General features: G+C 43.4%; 2 protein-coding genes across 2 annotated transcripts; both read left to right on the top strand.

Moving 5' to 3' along the window:
* The first annotated feature begins 637 nt into the window (after positions 1-637).
* Positions 638-4,044, top strand: crybb1 (crystallin, beta B1). The gene is made up of 6 exons (XM_020473388.2): positions 638-738; positions 1,395-1,536; positions 2,108-2,226; positions 2,670-2,802; positions 3,050-3,192; positions 3,645-4,044. The coding sequence occupies exons 2-6, from the start codon at positions 1,414-1,416 to the stop codon at positions 3,820-3,822; spliced, it is 696 nt and encodes a 231-aa protein (XP_020328977.1). The 5' UTR covers positions 638-738; positions 1,395-1,413; the 3' UTR covers positions 3,823-4,044.
* A 1,512-nt stretch (positions 4,045-5,556) lies between these two features.
* acads (acyl-CoA dehydrogenase short chain) lies at positions 5,557-21,530 on the top strand. Its single transcript, XM_020473382.2, has 10 exons — positions 5,557-5,659; positions 10,425-10,585; positions 17,573-17,722; positions 17,792-17,903; positions 18,024-18,175; positions 18,341-18,511; positions 18,590-18,727; positions 19,498-19,593; positions 19,685-19,741; positions 19,887-21,530. The coding sequence occupies exons 1-10, from the start codon at positions 5,632-5,634 to the stop codon at positions 20,037-20,039; spliced, it is 1,218 nt and encodes a 405-aa protein (XP_020328971.1). The 5' UTR covers positions 5,557-5,631; the 3' UTR covers positions 20,040-21,530.
* The last annotated feature ends 2,854 nt before the right edge of the window (positions 21,531-24,384 follow it).

Here is a 24,384-nt window from a genome sequence, read left to right as displayed (position 1 = left end):
TGTGATACTGCCTGTATATTAGCATTATATCCATGTAAAACATGTGTGGGAGACAGACAGACAGTGCTGTGAGACGTTATCACCTGGTTACATATCCATATCCTTTCTCCGATAATAATTATAATAAATTATTATAATAAAAAAAATATGAATAGTGATCTTAACTTTATTCATAAACTACTTTTCACACATTGTGCTTGGAACTACATAGAAGAAGAAGAAGTAGAAGAAGGAACAGAGTAAATCAGTCATGGCTATATCATGTAAAGTTTTTCCTGTTAGAGTAAGAGAAAGATAAGAGAGAAACACTGTGTGTGTGTGTCTGTGTGTGTGTGTGTGTGTCTGTACATGAGTGCATGCATGTGTGTGTGCATGCAGCTGCGTGTGTTTGTGTTAGAGGATTAACTCCTTGCGCCCTTCAGGTCTATGCATTCCTGTTCTCTATATGCTGCTATAGTTTACAGGCCCAGCGCACTAACAGAGGGGAAAGTGCCATTGTCAGGGCTTTCCATTGACAGTAAAGTGCTTACAGGCAGCACGGGGGAGGGGTGGGGGGTTCTGGGTGATGCGATGACCTGGGGTGCTTTGGTCCAGATCAACTCTGATGACGCTTGTGTTTTTATTGTCCCGCGAGCCCCGGCTTTCGGCCCTTGCCAGGGTATAAAAGCTAGGGCTCTGCACTGAGGGGGCCAGCACGAGCCAGCCTACCCCACACGGCACTACAAGCTGTACACACAGGTAAGGACACACCCCACCCATACACACAGTCCACAGCGGCAAACAGTACACAAGGGCCCACACCTCACAGCCTACAATGCCTGGGTGTGTCACCCTCGAGCGGGGCAGAGCCCCTAACAGAGGCCCAGGCCTCAGGGCCTACATGAGGCACTCAGACCCCAGGCTGGATGGTTACTTTCTTATTGGTGATTCTGATCCATCCTATGGAAGTGTGTGGCCTCTGTGTCCTGCCTTAGTTATTTACAAAAATAAAATAGTAACACACAATCAACACACATTCATTCTGTAGTAAGAACATAGATACCACACCTTTACCTGATTGTGTTTTGACTGTTTTTACATGTATTTCTCCTTGTCCCTCTTTCTCTCAATCTATCTCTCTACCTCCCCCTCCATTCTCTTTCCCTCTCTTTACTTGCATCTCTATCCTCCTCACTCGCCCTCTTTCCGTCAATACTCTCTTTTACTGTCTCTGGTTGCTCCACCCTCTCTTTCCTCTGACATACCTCTCCTCTCCCTGTCCCCTCTCTCCAATCCCTCCATCCTCTCCTTGCCCCCTCTCTTTCCACACTCATCTCTCCATCCCATCCCTCCATTGTCCCTCCCTCTATCCCTTCTCCCTCCGTACTTTCCATCTCCCTCCCGCTCTCTGTCAGAATCTCCTGATCCCTCACCATGTCTCAGACCGCCAAGTCCGCCTCCAGTCAGGGCACTGATGCTAAGGACAAGGGAGCCCCTGCCCCCGCTGCCACCAGCAAGGCCACCAAGACCGGAGACCCTGGCATGGGAAACTTCAAAGTGAGTCACCACATCTCCATTGTATATAGACACAGCCCACTTGGCACAGGAGCTGGATTCAAATTGTAACTGCAGAAAAAAAGAGTAATGTCCACCAATTGTGTGGGAGCAGCAAACAGTCTAAAGTTAGCCATTTGCCTTTAGCCTTTATTTGAGCAGGGTTAATTTACTATGGATAGAGCATTATACAGGAGGTCTGTTGTGATTGGAAACATTGCTACTCAGTCAGTGGATGACCCCAGACATCTAAGATGACCCCAGACATCTTACGGCCTTCACAGCAGTACAAGGGGCTTTGGGTTTAGTGGAAGGAAGCTCCTGTCCAGGTAGTCAGAGTGATAATGGAGCTTTCTAACTGATTGATAGATTGAGTTACTGTAGTTACTAGCCCCAACTGTAAAGGGCTCTGAGTCCTACAGTAGTTACATACCTGCAGTAGTAAAAGGCACCATATTCATTCTAATTCTATGGTAAAATGGCAAATATAGAATACAATATTTCTGGAATAAGGACAGTGTCTCACCCTTGACCTCTCCTGTTGATGATGTCATCTAAACTCGGACCCCTGCAGATCATGCTGTTCGACCAGGAGAACTTCCAGGGCAGAATGATGGAGATCCAGAATGAGTGCATGAACGTGTGTGACCGCGGCATGGAGAGAGTGCGCAGTATCATCGTTGAGTGCGGCCCGTAAGTGGACACATACACCTACAGGGAAAGATCACACACACACACACACACACACACACACACACACACACACACACACACACACACATACACCTACAGGGAAAGATCACACACACACACACACACACACACACATACAGGGAAAGATCACACACACACACACACACACACATACAGGGAAAGATCACACACACACACATACACCTACAGGGAAAGATCACACACACACACACACACACACACACCTATAGGGTATGATTACACAATCAGTAAGCTCCACTATATTCTAGTCCAAAACACAGGAACACTTTAATATCTGAGATCAAACACTGATCCTGTACTCTTTCACAGTTCTTCACACTCATTTCATCCCGTCTTCTAATCCCTCTCTCCCCTCTCTCCCCCTTGTGCCCCCCCTGTCCCTGATGGCCCCCCCTCTCCAGCTTTGTTGCCTTTGAGCAGACTAACTTCCGTGGGGAGATGTTCATCTTGGAGAAGGGAGAGTACCCTCGCTGGGATACCTGGAGCAACTCTTACCGTAGCGACTGCCTCATGTCCCTCAGACCCATCCGCATGGTGAGGAACACACACACACACACGTTCGCATACACACATAGACTCATGCCAAACACACACACAAACACACTCTCACATTTTCACACACACATTCCCAACATGACAATGACAAAGGAGTTTGCTAAAGCAAAAACATCTGGTGACCAGGGCTAATACAGTAGCTAGTGGAATTAACCTCCAACACTGTACCCTGACATTCTCTCTCCTTCCTCCCCTTCCTTCCCTCTCTCCCTCCTTCCCTCATCAGGACAGCATGGAGCACAAGATCTGTCTGTTTGAGCTCTCTGACTTCAAGGGCAATAAGATGGAGATCCAGGAGGATGACGTGCCCACCCTCTGGGCGCACGGCTTCACTGACAGGGTGGGCAGCGTGAGGGTGCCTGGCGGAGTGTGAGTACACACACACACAGACACACATGCACTCATCCTTATACACGCACACCACATCTATATTTATATGTATCACAGCAGTAGGGCTACTCTGCTGCTGAGAACCTGGTTAAATAAACTGACAAATCATCAGCTATATCAGTGATAAAGCTCATATCTGCAGGAGAAGCTAGAAATAGAGTAGTAATAGATTAGCAGCAGTATAGTGACATATGGCCCAGAGCCTAAGGCAGAGCTGCAGGTCCCTTGCCTTGTGCCTACAACAAGGGAAGTATTCAGTCAGTCATGGGGAGGACTGTGTCATGTTTGTGTGTCATAAAATATCAAAGGTACATTTATGACTGTAGAACTCCATTATATGACTTCATTTTAATCTAAAAACAGCCTAGAAATACTATAAATCTAAATATACGGTAACTAAACTGATCCTCTCTATCTCCTCCTCTCTCCAGGTGGGTGGGTTACCAGTACCCCGGATACAGAGGCTACCAGTACCTGTTTGAGTGTGGTGACTACAGACACTACAACGAGTTCTGTGCCTTCCAGCCCCAGATCCAGTCCATGCGTCGCGTCAGGGACATGCAGTTCCATCAGCGTGGTTGCTTCAACCTCACTTCCGCCACCAAGTGAGTGAACTCTGGTGGACGGACGCTGTAACTGCAGCCAGCCCTCCCTCACTCAACCCGCTCAACAGGCGCTTTTTATTTCTCCAATCCTATCCCTCCTTTCCTTCCCTTCACCCACCCTCATCCCTCCATCCTAAAGGGATAGAATGACAGCATCGTACCAACTGGAACAACCTAAATGACTTTTTATGATGCCAAATAATAAACATGTTTTGAAAAACTTGAACTCCTTTTGCCTGGACTACTTTTATTCAGAGCCTGTGGCAACATTTTTACCACAGCATTTTGTGCTTCACTGTCTTTCTCTGTTTGTTATTCACTGTTTATTTCTCTCTCTTCCCTTATGTCTGTCTGACTGCTTTCTCCCAATGTTTTGTCTTTCTCGGTCTCTCCCTCCTTCACTGTGTCCATCTCTCTCTCTCTTCCTTCTGTCCCTCACCTCTCCATCTGTCCTGTTAGACTGAGAAAGGACCATCTGATTAGCGTGGGGTTAAAGGTTGAACACAGCCCCCCTCACCACTGACAGACAGCACAGTCCCCCTGTCTCTAAGCTATAGATTGAACAGTTTAAATTATTATTACCTAACCATGAGGATGAATGTAGATAAAGTTTGTATAAGGTTATTCAATGGGACCTTTAAATGTGTTTCCTATCTAGAGCTATGACGTAGGAGTTATGGTCAGTTTATGACAAAACACAAAATTTGACAAATATGAGGGATTTAAAATGTTCACCTTTGAGTTTTGGCCAATGGTCCCACAAAATGACCAAAGAAAAAGATGTAGACTTGATAAATCATCATTAAAATAGGAAACTTATGAAATGAGCTCATTTTAGGTTACAACAGAGCATCCAGTTGTTTTAACATCCAGTTGTGCAGCAAAAAGCTGCCGCTATACTGATGTAAACATGTATCTAAATCATTCTGATAAGAAATGTAGGCTACCTCACCTTCTTGACCTACCCTAACTTAATCCAGTTGACTCTCCAATAGGAAAATATGTTTCTCCTTGCTCCCTCAGAACAACAGATCTATACGTTCTTTATTTCAAAGGGATATTGTATCTATTCCTTATGTCACAACTTACTGGAATACATTTGTCAATAATATCTGTTGGAAAAAGGTCTGGTTATTACCCCACAAATACCTGCTTGTTTACAAGGTCAGAGGTCTCTTTCAGAATGATCCTTAAGTAGTACCCTGCAAATCATTACCTGAAGAAACTCAAAAAATACATAAGCATAAACTGTACATTTTGTGTTGAGCATCCAGAAACAGTTTTGCATTATCTACATGTAAAGAAATGATGGAAAGATATTCACAGTTTTATTATTGTTAATATTCTTGATGGCTTTTGTTTGTTATGGGAGAAGGTGCTACTCGGTTTCCTTAACCATAATAAATATAAAGAAAAACAATTTTACCTCATAAATCTAATTGTGCTAATGGAAAAATTTAATTTCATAAATGTAAATTCACTAATAAAAAAACACTCTTCCGTGTTTTCTATAAGGAATTCGAGCAGTACATTAAGACCATTCTACATTCTTCTAATACGAAAGCTGTGACAGCAATCAATATGTGTGTATCTTTTAAGGTCTTTGTATAATCTGTCATTTGTTGTGCCCCCTAGCAAATGTTATCATTGTCTGGTTGTATACTGGTTAATCTGCAATAAAAAAAAATATTTTTTTAAGAAATGCAGGCTACATAACCATAACAAAAAGTACAGACGTCACTCGAACTATGTCACGTGGGTTGATAGCAACTCCAGCTGTCTGGTTTCAAGCAGCAAGTCAAGCATAAACAACATGGCAGCACTCTTCAAAGCTGGAAAAGGTCAGTATACAATCAATACACAAACTATTGAAAAATGCTAATTTGTCTCTCGAATACAAAGGGATATTGTACTTATTTTGTTTGTTGATCCTTCGACAATGAATAGACTGAGAGTCATGTGCCGGGGTGCTAGCTACATTACTCGGCTAGTAGCTTATGCTAGTATTTGGTAATGAGCTAGCTAGCTAAAGACCAATGCTAAGTAACGACAGCTAATTGCATATCGAGCGTTCAGTTGGCTTCTTAGCTAGCTAACCACCCCCAAAAACGATTCACAGCTTTTATGCATTACTAGAATGCTGCATTTGCAATGGCAGTAAATTAGTCTGGCTTTAGTTGAGCTAGTAATAGCTTTCGAGGCATTTGAACTTGAATGGGGTTAAGTAAGGACTGCAACCAGTTAACGTTAAGTAACCATTGTTTGCACTGACTTTTGTTGGGTGGTTAGCTATGTAATACACAGATTGTAATACACAGATTGTAATTAATCTATTCGCATTTCAATGTATCGGGTTCGTTGTCCACCCAAGTGTTTTCTCGGACAAGCGCTCGCACTGGGATAAAGGTTAAAAGCGAGAGGACAGAGGTGACCTTTCACCTACACTGAACAAGAATATAAACTCAACATGTAAAGCGTTGGTCCCATGTTTCATGACTTGAAATAAAATATCCCACACATTTTCCATATGAACAAAAATCTTACTTCTCTTAAATGTTGTGTACAAATGTGTTTACATACTTGTTAGTGAGCATTTCTCCTTTGCCAAGATAATCCATCAACCTGACTGGTGTGGCATATCAAGAAACTGAATTAACAGCACGATCATTACACAGATGCACCTTGTGCTGGGGACAATTTGTTTGATGATGTCAATGTTGTGAACAAGGTGCTCCATGGTGGACTTATGGTATGGGCAGGCATTAGCTATGGACAACAAACACATTAGCATTTTATCGACAGAAATGTTAATGCACAGAGATAACGTGATGAGATCCTGAGGCCCATTGTCGTGCCATTCAGCCATCACCTCATGTTTCAGCATGATAATGCGCAGCTCCATGTCAAAAGGATCTGTACACAATTCCTGGAATCTGAAAATGTCCCAGTTCTTCCATGGCCTGCATACTCACCAGATATGATACCCGTTGAGCATGTTTGGGATGCTCTGGATCGACGTTTATGACAGTGTGTTCCAGTTCCCGACAATATCCAGCAACTTCGCACAGCCATTGAAGAGGAGTGGAACAACATTCCACAGGCCACAATCAACAGACTATTCAACTCTATGCAAAGGAGATGTGTCGCGCTGCATAAGACAGATGGTGGTGACACCCCTAACTTTTTTTTAAAGGTATCTGTGACCAACAGATGCATATCTGTATTCCCAGTCATCTAAAATCCATAGGTTAGGGCCTAATGAATTTATTTTAATTGACTGATTTCCTTTTATATGAACTGTAACTCTTAGACATTGTTGAATGTTGCATTTTATTTTTGTTCAGTATAGTGAACTTCTTCGGGATCGGTGTCCCGTCCATGGGACAGTTGCGCTAATGTAGGCTAATGCGATTAGCATTAGTAAGTAGCAAGACCATTTCCCAGGACATATCTGATATTGGCAGAAAGCTTTAACAAGAATTTATCTAACTGTCCAATTTACAGTAGCTATTACAGTGAAAGAATACCATGCTATTGTTTGAGGAGCGTGCACAATTTTGAAAATAAAAGTTATTTAATAAATAAATTAGGCACATTTGGGCAGTCTTGATACAACTTTTTGACCAGAAATACAATGTTTCATTGGATCAGTCTAAAACGTTGCACATACACTGCTGCCATCTAGTGGCCAAAATCTAAATTGTACCTGGGCTGGAATAATACATTATGCCCTTTCTCTTGCATTTCAAAGATGATGGTAGCTTTTACCAGATATATAGTGTTATATTCTCCTACATTCCTTTCACATTTCCACAAAGTTCAAAGTGTTTCCTTTCAAATGGTACCAAGAATATGCATATCCTTACTTCAGGTCCCGAGCTACAGGCAGTTAGATTTGGGTATGTCACTTTAGGCTAAAAATGTTTTTAAAGGGGTGGATCCTTTTAACTGCCAACCAATATAAATTGATATAAGCGATTATTATCACTATTATTATCGCTATTATTTACTTCTTGAGGGAATTTGCAAAGTTAAATGACTAGTCATTTGCTACTGAATAATCTTTTTAGTTTACAAGTCACAGCCTACTTTCATCCAGGGCCTCTCTTTATTTTATTTTACTAGGTAAGTTGACTGAACATATTCTCATTTTCAGCAATGACCTGGGGAATAGTTACAGGGGAGAGGAGAAGAATGAGCCAATTGTAAACTGGGGATAATTAGGTGACTGATGGTTTGAGGGGCAGATTGTGAATTTAGCCAGGACACTGGGGATAACACCCTACTCTTACAATAAGTGCCATGGGATCTTAAGTGACCACAGAGTCAGGACACCCAATTTAACATCCCATAGACCGCACCCTACACAGGACAATGTCCCCAATCACTCCCCTGGGGCATTGGGATAGTTTTTTAGACCAGAGGAAAGAGTGCCTCCTACTGGCCCTCCAACACCACTTCCAGCAGCATCTGGTCTCCCAACCAGGACCAACCCTGCTTAGCTTCAGAAGCAAGCCAGCAGTGGGATGCAGGGTGGTATGCTGCTGATACTAACTTTACCTAATGATGATGATGCATGTTGATAATCTTCATGTCCAGTCTCCAACCTTTACCCCACAGGCAGGGGGTTGTCAGTGTGGCGAGATTTAGCTAGACAGTTATGTATTGTGGATGGTACTGTGTGTGTGCGTGCCAGGGACGTCACCAGGACCTTGCTTTTGGGGCCCTGAATGATTTTGGGTCAGCCCTGAATCTTTTGCGATGGTGTACATTTTTTGTGTAGTCAACTGAATGCGCCACTTAGTTAATATAGCTATGGTTACGTGACACTCACAAAGTCATCCAACCGTTAGAATCAAGGGTGTCGTGCTGCCAGTGTGCAGTGGAGTGATGCTTCGCCACTTCTCAGAATGGTACTTTTTCGCAAGATCACTTCATGATTAATTCATATTGTACATAACAAACCTAATATAATAGCATAGATAATGTCAGGCTACTGTTATACCAAAAACACCACGTCTTATGACAATTTAGGATGATTGTGCTGAAATGTAGAAAAAAAAGTTTTTTTCCCTCAAACACAACTCAACAGCACGCGCTATATGCTAAAATATTATTTGATTTAAACTAAATACAAGTTGCTGTGTTTAACTCTATCTGTGCTAAAATTCTGTTAAACAATAGTTAGGCTACTTAGCCTACATCATTCAAGATCTAAAACTTTTGACCGGTAGTGTAAATTTTGAACACCTACTCATTCAAGGGTTTTTCTTTATTTTGACCATTTTCTACATTGTAGAATAATAGTGAAGACATCGAAACTATGAAATAACACATATGGAATCTAACCAAAAAATTGTTAAACAAATCAAAATATATTTGAGATTGTTCAAAAAGCCACCCTTTGTCTTGATGACAGCTTTGCACTCTCTTGACATTCTCTCAACCAGCTTCACCTGGAATGCTTTTCCAACAGTGTCAAAGGAGTTCCCACATGCTGAGCACTTGTTGGCTGCTTTTCTCCCAGTCCATGTGGCTGAAAAACATCCCCACAGCATGATGCTGCCATCACCATGCTTCACCGTAGGGATGGTGCCAGGTTTCCTCCAGACATGACGCTTAGCATTCAGGCCAAAGAGTCCAGTCTTGGTTTCATCAGAACAGAGCATTTTGTTTCTCATGGTCTGAGAGTCCTTTTGGTGCCTTTTGGCAAACTCCAAGTGGGCTGTCGTGCCTTTTACTGAGGAGTGGCTTCCATCTGGCCACTCTACCATAAAGTCCTGATTGACGGAATGCTGCAGAGATGGTTGTCCTTCTGGAAGTTTATCCCATCCCCACAGAGGAATTCTGGAGCTCTGTCAGGAACCATCGGGTTCTTGGCCAACTCCCTTACCCTGATCCACTTCCCAGGCCCTAATCCCCTGATTGATCAGTTTGGCTGGGTGGACAGCTCTAGGAAGAGTCTTGGTGGTTCCAAACTTCTTCCATTTAAGAATGATGGAAGCCACTGTGTTCTTGGATACCTTCAATGCCTGTAGACATGTTTTGGTACCCTACCCCAGATCTGTGCCTCGACTGAATCCTGTCTCTGAGCTCTACGGACAATAATTTCGACTTCATGGCTTGGTTTTTCCTCTGACATACACTGTTAACTGTGGGACCTTTTTCATTGGCCTAATGCTATTGGTTTCATTTATGATTTGGGTCATTCATTTTATTGATCTCTATGTCAATGTCAGTAACTTGTCATTTAGGTCATTTGTGTGGTATATAAAATATTATTGTATTGTCTTAAGTCATGTAAAATGATCTAGCGTTACAATAAATTATTTTAGAAAAGGCAAACATTTTTCTCTGACCTGCAAACCCCTTAGCCCCTGGTCTTCGGGACTGATCCCTGAATGGTATGAAACTCTGGTGACGGTCCTGGTGCGGGTGTGTTGGGTCTATTTACAATGATTGGTTGTCACTCAGCGTCGACCTGGGCAGTTGTATTCATGTAACACTGTCTAACAGTCGAGTTATGATGTTGTGAATTCATGCTAGACATGAGCAGCTCTTACAATACTAAAGCCTCTCTCTCTCTGTCTTTCTCCCCCTTTCCAGCCCTGGGCCTGTGTGTCAGTGGCTGTAGGTCTCTGTCCTCTCTAGCTGAGCTACCAGAGATGCACCAGATGATGAGACAAACCTGTAGAGACTACGCAGACAGAGAGCTGGGTCCTATAGCTGGCAAACTTGATAAGGAACACCTCTTCCCAGCGCAACAGGTACACACACACTAGTGAATCTCGGGTAGACTCATAACCTACGTTCCCGGGGTTTTAGGTATGAGTAATTCCCCCCCCCCCCAACACAGTTCTTCTCCCTAAATTTCCCTTTCCCCTCCATATCTCTTTCACTCATTTGCGTTCCGACCACTCCCTCTACACACACCTGCTGAATTTGCACACATTCTCCTGGCCTACAGAAATGCCTATACAAACAGTGGGCATAAATGGCTCTGAAGGGATACACAATCTACACTCCTTGCCAAATGAAGACAGTTTTATCACAAATTCACAATGGACTGGTTGATTTGAAGTAGGTAAATATGTGTTCCAACAACAAGCTGCAGTTTGGGAATAATTGCATCCCGTCTATTTTCTGCTTTGGCTACCTTGCGAACTGCTAGTGCCAATTAGCCCAGGCTATAACCTCCATAAACATAGACAGGTTCCACACTGAAAATATGTACAAATATTTGTTTGATTAAAACGGAGCGTATTTTCATCAGAATCATTACGCCTACTCACCAAATAGATGTCATCGCCTCAATTCATCACCATGCAGTGTTCAATGAGGAATTGTTATGCTAGTACTCGAACAGTCAAATGTCAAAAGCTCATCGCTACTCTTGGTTATATCTGCCGGAATGGTGGGTGTAGGGTCATGAAATATTGTGTGGGAGGCAGGCAGTTTGAAAAATGGGAAAAATGCATAATTCTTGTGCAGTTCATATCTATAGGCTAAATTTAAGTTTTTCATTATTCGTATGTCATTAGTGCGTAAGCCTAAGCTTCAGAGCCTGACTGTACGAGCGCCAAATACATGCCATTCGCCAAATGCTTTTTGAAACTTGCGCAGGGAAGCTCATCTGCGTGCTCATCATATCCAGGGTCTTGACCTGACTGCAGTTTGGCGTCGTAACAGACTTCAGTGGGAAAATGCTCACCTTCGATGGCCACTGGGACGCTGGAGAAGTGTGCTCTTCACGATTGACAGCTGGTTTCAACTGTACCGGACAGATGGCAGACATCGTTTGTGGGCAAGTGGTTTGCTGATGTTAACGTTGTGAACAGAGTGCCCCATGGTGGGGTTATGGTATGGGCAGGCAGGCAGGCAGGCATAAACTACGGGCAACAAACACAATTGCATACTCACCAGACATGTCACCCATTGAGCATGTTTGGGATGCTCTGGATCAACATGTACGAAAGCATGTTCCAGTTCCTGCCAATATCCAGCAACTTCAAACATCCATTGAAGAGGAGAGGGTCAACATTCCACAGACCACAATCAACAGGCTGATCAACTAGATGCGAAGGAGATGTGTCGTGCTGCATGAGGCAAATGGTGATCACACCAGATACTGACTGTTTCACTCCCCTACGTTTTTTTTAAGGTATATGTGACCATTTCCCAGTCATTCGAAATCCATAGATTAGGGCCTAATGAATTTATTCCGATTGACTGATTTCCTTATATACTGTAACTCAGTAAAATCTTAATTGTTGCATTTATATTTTTGTTGTTTATTAACTCCTGCAGAATGAAACACTTTATTGCATTACTGATACACCTAATCTACATTTTGAACAGGAGTGGAGAAATATGAATAATTTATTTCAGGATCTTAAACAGTCAATTATGTTTGGGTGATATTTGGATGAAACCAGATAAAAATATGCTGACCAAAGTATGAAAAATGACAGTTGCTTTTACATTGATCATAAAGTTACTGAGGCGGATTATTAAGGGGATAGGGTGACATCACCCTAACTCATTTTAATACACCTATGGTAAGATCATATTCTCTTACCTAATTTAAATAAGTAGTACCGCCTTGTAACCAACACTGGAGAAGGTGTATTTGACGAGTGCCATGGTTTTATATAGCTAGGTAGCTACTCTACAGATGCCAAAATTTGACTGTAGGGTGTCAGCCAATATAATTAAAGGTTTACACTATTTATCTATGGCAGAGACACTTGTGTCTTCTTTCATCTGTGTCTGGTATTAGCTAGTTACTGGCTAGCTAGGTCTTCAGCCAGCATTGAATAAAGGGGGGGGAAGGGTCGTTCAAAACTCTGACACAGTTGTCATGTCAACACATCTGTCAGTGCTCCTGTGAACTGTATCATAAGTGACATGCCAAATGGGAGATGTATAAAAGAAAAAGTGACGCAATTGATGCAATTTCAATGTTGTTCGAGTTGCTTTGTGTATCACCAATTTTGCTTGAGATGATTTTGTTGCCACATTGCTCATTTCATCCAAGTTTCTTGACATAGGCCTTTCAAACATCTGTCAGTCAAGGCAAGCTAATAGATATAAGCTTCCCGCCCACTCAGCCTGTCTTTTCAAACTTCCTGGTAGTTAGCCATGGAAGAAAGTATTTTTTGAACCCCCCCCCCCCCCCTATTTTACATGGGAATCAGAATGACTGTTCTGGGCCTTTTTTTAAATAATGAATGTGTGGTTAGGGAGCATCTAAAGATGCTATCTTTATCAGAATCCTAAAAACTGATAGTATTTAAACCACATAGTATGCATGCATCCAAGCCAAACTGAAATCTTATCAGAAACATGTTGGGTCGTTTTCACAGCTTTTAATTTCCTTAAAACTGGTAAAACCGATGTCATTTGGTAATTTTGCACAGTAAATCTTTCCTGTTTTGTGGCGTTGTTGCATTTCTTCCCCAATGCTTAAACGTCTGCTGTGGGAGAGAAGCATAGATGATAAAAATCGAATAAAATTGTGTTCCTAGAACTTTACCGATGTCAACTATACTTATCAAAAATATAAACGCTCCATGCAACAATTTAAGATTTTGCTGCATTACAGTTCATATAAGGTCTGATGCTATTTTGAAAGCCAAGAAGAAAATTAAATATAAAGTACATTACAATGATATATTTAACTTTATGGGACTGAATGCTGAGTTAAGGCTGCCAGGCTTGCAAGGACAGACCAGATACAACTTCAATTAACACTGAGGTGTGAAGTAAAAGGTGTTGAAGCCTTTGGACCCAACGAGTGGCAGGAGTCTTTGAAGTGTCCTCTGAAGCTCCCTCCTGCTGTTCAAAGACCATTCACTGGCATTTTCTACAATAAATCTGCCTCCAGAAATGAACATTTCTCCCAAGTGGGAGTGATACCTACTCCTGTTGCCTGCTGCACTGCTGCTTGGATTCCACCTGGCGATCTGTTCACCGTCTTCCCTGGCCTGTCTCCCCCTGTCTGGTACAGGTACCCCCCCTCCCCGTCTGGCACAGGTACCCACATCTCCCGAGCTTTCGCTCGCCTCCAGCACACACGCACTGTTGGGGAGACTCCTGTGCTTGGTTGACTACAATGTTTCTTTACCCAACCGTGGGACAGACTGTTGATTCCCACACTCGAGACTCTGACTTTGTATTGGTTTCACAGACTTTTGGCTTCCCATCCTATTCTAACAACCTCTCGCTGGCTTTGTATTCATGTTACCTAATGAAATTGCTGCACAATATGATCTTGTTGCCATCTGATGCACATTCAGATGTATAAAATCAGCACTGCAGAGCTCTCCCTGCCCTCTGCCGTGCCCTGATTGTATTACTGCTGATGTTATCTGGAAATGTGCATGTACACATTGGCCCATCTACAGTTGCTAGCCCCAATTTTGACTTGTGCTCTGATATCTGATTCACTGATTTCTGCTCTCGTAAAAGCCTGGGTTTTCTGCACGATAACACTCGAAACTTATTACCTAAAATGGATTAATTGAAAGTGTGGGTTCACAGCTCCAATCCAGAAGTGCTGGTCATTATTGAGACGTGTTTTCTGGTTATAACCTTTTTCGGCATGACAGATCTTCCAAAGGTGGGGGATTGGTAAACTTTACCAAGGATCACCTTCAGTGCGCAGTTGTCTTCACCAAGTCTGTCTTATGCATGCCACCCGTTAGATAAAATACGGAACGGTTCTGTATTTCACTGAAAGAATAAACGTCTTGTTTTCGAGATGATAGTTTCCGGATTCGACCATATTAATGACCTAAGGCTCGTATAACTAAGTCTATGATTTGATAGAGCAGTCTGAGCGGTGGTAGGCACCAGCAGGCTCGTAAGCATTCATTCAAACAGCACTTTCGTTCATTTTTCCAGCAGCTCTTCGTTGTGCTTCAAGCATTGTGCTGTTTATGACTTCAAGCCTATCAACTCCCGAGATTAGGCTGGTGTAACCGATGTGAAATGGCTAGCTAGTTAGCAGGGTGCGTTTCAAACGTCACTCGCTCTGAGACTTGGAGTGGTTGTTCCCCTTGCAGAGCCGCAGCTTTTGTGGAGTGATGGGTAACGCTGCTTCGAGGGTGGCTGTTGTCTGTGTTTCTGGTTCGAGCCCAGGTAGGAGTGAGGAGAGGGACGGAAGCTATACTGTTACATTGGCAATACTATAGTGCCAATAAGAACATCCAATAGTCAAAGGTATATGAAATACACTGTTTTACAGCCTGTGTTTGTAATGGCTACTCGGTGAAATAACCGGTCAGAGGCCGAGCAATTGCCGTACCAGTCAGTGATGCAACCAGTCAGGCAGGATGCTCTCAATGTTGCAGCTAAAGAACCTTTTGAGGATCTCAGGACTCATGCCAAATCTTTTTAGTTTCCTGAGGGGGAATAGGCTTTGTCGTGCCCTCTTCACGACTGTCTTCGTGTGTTTGGACCATTCTAGTTTTGTTGATGTGGACACCGAGGAACTTGAAGCTCTCAACCTGCTCCACTACAGCTCTGTCGATGAGATTGGGGGCGTGCTCGGTCCTCTTTTTCCTGTAGTCCACAATCATCTCCTTAGTCTTGGTTACGTTGAGGGATAGGTTCACACCACACGGCCAGGACTCTGACCACCTCCCTATAGGCTGTCTGGTCATTGACTTGGCCAAAACTTTTGATACAGAAGACCATTCCATTCTTGTAGGCCGGCTAAGGAGTATTGGTGTCTCTGAGGGGGCTTTGGCCTAGTTTGCTAACTACCTCTCTCAAAGAGTGCAGTGTATAAAGTCTGAAAATCTGCTGTCTTAGCCACTGCCTGTCACCAAGGGAGTACCCCAAGGCTCGGTCCTAGGCCCCACGCTCTTTTCAATTTACATCAACAACATAGCTCAGGCAGTAGGAGGCTCTCATCCATTTACAGTGGGGCAAAAAAGTATTTAGTCAGCCATAATTTGCAAATAAATTCATAAAAAATCCTACAATGTGATTTTCTGGATTTTTTTCGTCTCATTTTGTCTGTCATAGTTGAAGTGTACCTATGATGAAAATTACAGGTCTCTCATATTTTTAAGTGGGAGAACTTGCACAATTGGTGGCTGACTAAATACTTTTTTGCCCCACTGTATATGCAGATGATAGTCTTATACTCAGCTGGCCCCTCCCTGGAGTTTGTGTTAAATGCTCTATAGCAAAGCTTTCTTAGTATCCAACAAGCTTTCTCTGCCCTTAACCTTGTTCTGAACACCTCCAAAACAAAGGTTGTGGTTTGGTAAGAAGAATGCCCCTCTTCCCACAGGTGTGATGACTACCTTAAGCTCTAATTCCTGAGGTAGTAACCTCATTCAAGTACTTGGGAGTATGGCTAGATGGTGCACTGTTCTTCTCTCAGCACATATCAAAGCTGCAGGCTAAAGTTAAATCTAGACTTGGTTTCTTCTATCGTAATCGCTCCTCTTTCACCCCAGCTGCCAAACTAACCCTGATTCAGATGACCATCCTACCCATACTAGTTTACTGAGACATAATTCATAGACCGGCAGGTAAGGGTGCTCTAGAGTGGCTAGATGTTCTTTACCATTCTGCCATCAGATTTGCCACCAATGCTCCTTATAGGACACATCACTGCACTCTATACTCCTCTGTAAACTGGTCATCTCTGTACACCCGTCGCAAGACCCACTGGTTGATGCTTATTTATAAAACCCTCTTAGGCCTCACACTCCCCTATCTGAGAAATCTACTGCAGCCCTCATCCTCCACATACAACACCTGTTCTGCCAGTCACATTCTGTTAAAGGTCCCCAAGGCACACACTGGGTCGCTCCTCTTTTCAGTTCGCTGCAGCTAGCGAATGGAACGAGCTGCAACAAACACTCGAACTGGACAGTTTTATCTCAATCTCTTCATTCAAAGACTCAATCATGCTTTGTGTGATGTATTGTTGTCTCAACCTTCTTGCCCTTTGTGTTGTTGTCTGTGGCCAATAATGTTTGTACCATGCTGTGTTGTATGTGTTGCTGCCTTGCTATGTTGTCTTAAGTCTCTCTTTATTTAGTGTTGTCTCTCTTGTTGTGATGTGTGTTTTGTCCTATTTTATTTATTTTTATTTTTAATCGCAGCCACCGTCCCCGCAAGAAGCCTTTTGGTCGTCATTGTAAATAAGAATTTGTTATTAACTGACTTGCCTAGTTAAATAAGGAAATCAGTCAATTGAAATAAATTCATTAGGCCCTATTTACATGACTCAGCAGGGGCGCAGACATAGGTGGGCCTGGGAGGGCATAGGCCTACCCACTTGGAAGCCATGCCCGGCCAATCAGAATAAGCTTGATTACAGACATAAATACTCCTGAGCACCCCTTTCTGAGGCAGCTTATGGTAGAGAAATTGACAAATTCTCTGGAAACAGCTCTGGTGGACATTCCTGCACTAAGCATGTCAATTGCACGTTCCCTCAAAATATGAGACATCTGTGGCATTGTGTTGCGTGACAAAACAACACATTTTAGAGTGGCCTATTGTCTCCAGCACAAGGTGCACCTGTGTAATGATCATGCTGTTTAATCAGCTTCTTGATATACCTGTCAGGTGGATGGTTTATCTTGACAAAGGATATATTATGTATTTATATTATATTTACTTTCTACATTCTGGTAAGCAAAGGCTTATTTAGTCTTCTAGGGCAGTAATGACAGATGAGAAGCTGCATGTTTCTCTAATGCATCCATGTGTGTGTGTTTCTACAGGTGCGAGAGCTGGGTGCTATGGGGGTGATGGCTATAGAGGTTCCTGAGGCGCTGGGAGGAGCAGGAATGGACTACCTGGCCTACTCTCTGGCCGTGGAGGAGATCAGTAGGGGCTGCGGCAGCACTGGATGTGTGGTCTCGGTCAACAACGTACGTAAGGGTGTGTGTTTTATGTTGTCGCTGTATCTAACACTGATACTAAAGGGTATGTGTGTGTAGTCTTTGTACATAGGGCCAATATTGAAGTTTGGAACACAGAAGCAGAAGGAACAGTGGATCACTCCCTTCACGACTGGAGAGAAAGTTGGCTGCTTCGCTCTGAGTGAACCAGGTACACCACAGACGCACACAACACACACTGTGCCCCAGGGCCCTCCATTTACTTCTACACTCCAACTAGGGAAGATGAGTGGTTGTTGATTCTCTCTCTTTCTCTCCCCCATCTGTGTAGGTAATGGTAGTGATGCAGGGGCAGCGTCTACGTTAGCCAGACAGGAGGGAGAGGAGTGGGTGTTGAACGGGACTAAAGCCTGGATTACCAACAGCTGGGATGCTTCGGCTACTGTTATATTCGCTACCACTGACAAGTCACTCAAACACAAGGTTAGATACACCGTTGTTGGAGTCGAATCATAGTGAAACCCCCTATATTCCTTCTTCTTCTCTCACTCGCTCACTCTCTCTGTTTCTCAGTATTTTGATATTATAATAAATGTAACTTATACATGCATTTCAGTGTGTTGCCCCCCCCCCCCCCCCCCCCCATAGGGTATCAGCGCATTCCTGGTGCCCATGCCCCATCCTGGCCTGTCCCTGGGGAAGAAGGAGGACAAGCTGGGAATCAGAGCAACCTCCACAGCCAACCTCATCCTGGAGGACTGTAGGATACCCCTGGGCAACATGCTGGGGTCACGAGGATCAGGCTTCAAGATAGCCATGGTCGGTTTATAGGTGGGGGTGGGGTGTTGGTTGTGTGTGTGCATAGTCGATGTGAGTGATTATGTGCTTGTCCCACAGCAAACCCTGGACAGTGGGCGTATAGGTATAGCTTCCCAGGCCCTGGGTATTGCTCAGGCTGCTCTGGACTGTGCTGCGGACTACGCTCACAAACGCACCGCCTTCGGCGCGCCCATTGGCAAGCTGCAGGCTGTACAGGTGTGTGTGTGTATGTAAAAGTTTGTTTAAATGTTAAGGTGTCTTATATTAAAGTGGAACTGACCACGTTTGTACTACTTTTCAGATATGAAACAGACAATCATATCAGTCAAAAAAATCGAATTCTCACATTATGCTACAAAACCAACTTTATAAGACGTTTCAAAATAGTTTCTATTTGACTCAACATTCCATGACGTACACTAAGGCACTGTTGGTAGAATAGTTGGATGTAGGTCAATGCATGATTAATATAATTCACCAATAGTTCTTGGTAGTCCAAAAAATATTGCTATCAGATTGTAAATCCCAGTGGGCTTGATACATTGTTTGCTGCCTCTGTTCGGGAAGCACTGTTTCAGTTTCAATGACTCAATATTTTGGACAAAAACACATTTAATGTAATGAAGGCTGGGAATGTCAATACAATCAAACTAGCAAGGTCAATGATCACAAGTCAGTCATAACATCTTGCTCTGGCTAGCATTAGTTGTTGATCTTGTTGATGTGCATAACTGAAGGAGAGAGCCTACCTTTTTCATGGTTATTTGATCAAGGACTGTAAAGTTCACTAATGTAAGAGGACTCCTGTGGTATTTACATATTAGCAGAAATCCATTGAGGTGGCTTTTGGCGAATGTGTTCTAATGGTCTAAAGTCTCTGTTGCTACTGCCTGGAAATGCACAGTCCAGTGTCATGTTCTTCCTGGGGGTGTATATGCTAAAATATTGTCAGTTCCACTTGAAGGGTGTGTATCTCTATGCTTCAGTTCAAGTTGGCAGACATGGCTGTAGCTGTTGAAAGTGCTCGTCTCCTCACCTGGAAGGCCGCAATGCTAAAAGATGCCAAGAAACCCTTCACCAAGGTACACATCCCACCACACCACACACACACACACACACCATCCTCTCTGTCATATTACATAACGTTGTACTACGTCCTTCCTGTCCCCACAGGAAGCAGCGATGGCCAAACTAGCAGCGTCTGAGGCTGCTACCTTCTGCGGCCACCAGGTACGCATCAGAGAACCTGTCATGTCCTTATTTCTACAACTAGTGACTGAATCAATCAATAATCCATATGGAATTCATTGACATTTCTCAGATGCTAAACCCTTAAACATATTTACCCCTTTTTCTCTATCTGTGGAACTAAAAGTCAATCCAGGTTCTTGGGGGAATGGGTTACGTGACAGACATGCCAGCGGAGAGGCACTACCGTGACGCGCGAATCACTGAGATCTATGAAGGCACCAGTGAGATCCAGAGACTGGTGATAGCCGGCCAGCTGCTGAAGGAGTATGCGTCATAGAGACTTGCGATTTAGACCCAAATGGTGGCCGTATATTCCCTACATAGTGCACTACTTCTGGATAGATTCCAGTGGCCAAAAGTGGTGTACTATATAGGGAATAGGGTGCCATTTCAGATTGGCTCATAACAGCTACTACACCCAGGGCTGCGTTCAGGACTGCAGTGTAGTGTTGCACAGTCTCATCAGCGCCGGTCAGCTACTGAACTGGAAGGAATGCCAGGCATGGAGACGGGCTCACACAGCTCTGGGTAGAAGTTGCCCTTAACCACAGATCTTGGACCAGATTGCCCAACGCCCAAATTCTAACCTCAACTGTTATGGAGAGAACATCTTTCACTGGGCCAATGGGGAGTGACACCTACCTACCACTCCAATGGGACACCATCAGGCCAGGGTTCAGGACAACTTGCACCCCACCTCTGACTCATATTACTGCAACAATTACTAAACAATCCAAGCAATTTGTTTATTTTGATATCAACATGAAGATATGCATCTTCCTTTCTGCCTTAACATTATTATCTGCCTTAAACTGATGTTATCTGGTAACATAATAGAAGTTAGTGGACTCATGTCCTCATTGTGGATAACCAGGGTGAAGATGACTAGCTCTGTCCAAATCATACAAAAAGAAAGGTGCTGTCCTGGGTGGTGATCAGATAGAAATGTATCGTGTAGAACTGACATGTCTCTTAGACATGCATAGTGAGGAATCATTTCAGTTCTGTTCATGCCATTTCTATCTACAATGTCCAGTATGCGGTTGCGTCCTCCTGAGCGTGAGTGACCCTGTTGTCTGTGTGAGGTGCAGTGCTAATTTAAGTCACACGAGGGCAGTGCAGTGTCTGGACTGTCTTGCCTTCACCTGCAATGAGGGAAATCAATGGCCATTTGAACACTTTTAACGTGCATTCCTCCCTGTTCTTTCTTGGAAATATTTATTCACCAAATTGGGTAGTTTTAAACAAGGATTCTGCTGTTGTCTAACCTCATCCTCAGGCTAGGCTGGTGGGTGAGACTAGTAGTTAGTTATCACCATGTTGGAAAATAATCAATGATTACTTCAAGCAGGGGGGAGAAATGCATTTGAGTTTTTAAACACGGACACACACCTCACAACCATCCTGCTGTGCCTGTTCTGATGCTGCCCTCTAGGCTGTACATTGACAATATGATATTTTGAGACTGTTATGGAACTGCAACAACTGGGAAGTGGTTTAACATGTTTGTCTCTATGGCTGTTAGTTATTAGGACTATTGCATTGAATGTTTAATATCAGTTGTGTGATCTGTTCAGATGAAACTGAATGACGCAGCTATACAGGAGCTCTTGGGTTTCAGAAGTCTAAATGATGGGTTGTGTAGCAAATATTTTTTTTTGAGGATTCGCTACGAAGCCCATCAAGCTTGTGCCTCAAACTGCTGTTGTACATGTTTTATCGTAATTTTATGGTACATAATGAAATTAAAAACACACGATCACATGATTATTCCCTTGAATCTTTTAATGTTACATAGTTATGCTCTGTGGCTGTTTAGTGACATGGCAACATTTCAGTATTAATCTTGCCCAAAGGGCTGGTTTCACAGACCTAGGTTAAGCCTACTCATAGAAAAATCACATTTCTTTTCTCATCAATTGCTTTTAATATGCCAAGTTCTTAATTTGAAGTATTTAAATCATGTATCTAAATCATCATCCAGAGTACAACTTAATTTGGGACCCATCAGGAAACAGGAACTATTAGAATCTGAACTTAGTCAATTGGTCCAATTGGTTCAGAAGTAAATTCATTCAAGGAGCATCGCTAGGACATACACCTTCTAATCTAAAGTAAGGTTTAGTAGCAATGAGGGAGTTCTATTACGCTGGCCCAGGTTGAACCGAGGAATGTCACATCATCGGGCGAAAGCGGGGAGGGAGGAGCGCCCTTCTCGACTCAATCTGTGCTGCTCGGTCATGTTGTCAAAAAGGCAGCTAGGTGCATCATTCAGAAACATACAACAGGCAGAAAGCGTTTATCAAAAGCAATCACTTCTTCATGTGAACAAGGAATCCTACTTATCGCTTCACGTGCTTAATCTACGTCACTTTTGTTCTTAGCTGACTTCGCCGTCAGCCAGAGTGGGGCACAAGGTTCACACCCAGGGGACAGCATGGATTCAAAACAAATGCAATCACTTTTCACCCTTTTCAAACAACCACCGGGGTAACTCGACCCAGATAAACAAACCCCCTCATTCGCTACTCTTCCCTATAGCCACACCCTCTCTCTGCGCCCTCCTTTCAAATACTTCCTCTTTCCTCTCATTGGTAATGGCCTCTGATAGGCATTGGAGGAGTTCAAGGTGTTTTCCTCCAGGAGTGGAGTAGATGGCCTTGGACCAGGTCAGCACATTATGAGGGGTATTGTTGTAGTAGCCTGGGCCAGGGTATTGCAACCCAGACATGTACAGTTGAAGTCGGATGTGTACGTACACCATAACCAAATACATTTAAACTCAGTTTCACAATTCCTGACATTTAATCCCAGTAAAAGATTTGCTGCCTTAGGTCAGTTAGGATCACTACCTTTATTTTAAGAATGTGAAATGTCAGAATAATAGTAGAATGATTTATTTCAGCTTTTATTTCTTTCATCAGATTCCCAGTGGGTCAGAAGTTTACATACACTCAATTAGTATTTGATAGCATTGCCTTTAAATTGGGTCAAATGTTTCAGTTAGCCTTCCACAAGCTTGCCACAATAAGTTGGGTGAATTTTGGCCCATTCCTCCTGACAGAGCTGGTGTAACGGAGTCAGGTTTGTAGGCCTTGCTTACACACGATTTTTCAGTTCTGCCCACAAATGTTCTATGGGATTGAGGTCAGGGTTTGTGATGGCCACTCCAATACCTTGACTTTGTTGTCCTTAAGCCATTTTGTCACAACTTTGGAAGTATGCTTGGGGTCATTGTCCATTTGGAAGACCCATTTGCAACCAAGTTTTATCTTCCTGACTGATGTCTTGATGTTGCTTCAATATATCCACAATTTTCCTTCCTCATGAAGCCATCTATTTTGTGAAGTGCACCAGTCCCTCCTGCAGCAGAGCTCCCCCACAACATGATGCTGCCACCCCTGCGCTTCACGGTTGGGATGGTGTTCTTCAGCTTGCAAGCCTCCCCCTTTTCCTCCAAACATAACGATGGTCATTATGGCCAAACAGTTCTATTTTTCTTTCATCTGGCCAGAGGACATTTCTCAAAAGTATGGTCTTCATCCCCATTTGCAGTTGCAAACCGTAGTCTGGCTTTTTCATGGCGGTTTTGGAGCAGTGGCTTCTTCCTTGCTGAGCGGCCTTTCAGATCCTGTCGATATAAATCAAATCAAAGTTTATTTGTCTCGTGCGCGGAATACAACAGGTGTAGACCTTATAGTGAATTGCTTACTTACAGGCGCTAACCAATAGTGCGAAAGAAAAGTGTGTGTGTGTGTGGGTAAGTAAAGAAATAAAACAGTAAAAAGACATTTGAAAATAACAGTAGCAAGGCTATATACAGACACCAGTTAGTCAGGCTTATTGAGGTAGTAAGTACATGTGGGTGTGGTTAAAATGACTATGCATATGATGAACAGAGAGTAGCAGTAGTGTAAAAGAGGGGTTGGCGGGTGGTGGGACACAATGCAGAAAGCCCGGTTAGCCAATGTGCGGGAGCACTGGTTGGTCATGCCAATTGAGGTAGTATGTACATGAATGTATAGTTAAAGTGACTATGCATATAAGATAAACAGAGAGTAGAAGATGGGTTGGGGGGGCACATAATACAAATAGTCCAGGTAACCATTTGGTTACCTGTTCAGGAGTCTTATGGCTTGGGGGTAAAACTGTTGAGAACCCTTTTTGTCCTAGACTTGGCACTCCGGTACCACTTGCCATGCGGTAGTAGAGAGAACAGTCTGTGGCTGGGGTCTTTGACAATTTTCAGGGCCTTCCTCAGACACAGCCGGGTGTAGAGGTCCTGGATGGCAGGCAGCTTTGCCCCAGTGATGTACTGGGCTGTACACACTACCCTCTGTAGTGCCTTGCGGTCGGAGGCTGAGCAATTGCCGTACCAGGCAGTGATGCAATCCTTTGAGGATCTCAGGACCCATGCCAAATATTTTTAGTTTCCTGAGGGGGAATAGGCTTTGTCGTGCCCTCTTCACGACTGTCTTGGTGTTTGGATCATTCTAGTTTGTTGGTGATGTGGACACCAAGGAATTTGAAGCTCTCAACCTAATCCACTACAGCCCCGTCGATGAGAATGGGGACGTGCTCGGTGCTCCTTTTCCTGTAGTTCACAATAATCTCCTTAGTCT

This window comes from Oncorhynchus kisutch, linkage group LG23 (genome assembly GCF_002021735.2).
Source record: "Oncorhynchus kisutch isolate 150728-3 linkage group LG23, Okis_V2, whole genome shotgun sequence".
NCBI lineage: Eukaryota > Metazoa > Chordata > Actinopteri > Salmoniformes > Salmonidae > Oncorhynchus > Oncorhynchus kisutch.
Note: the sequence above shows the minus strand (reverse complement) of the source record. Positions and strands in the feature narration are given on the sequence as shown.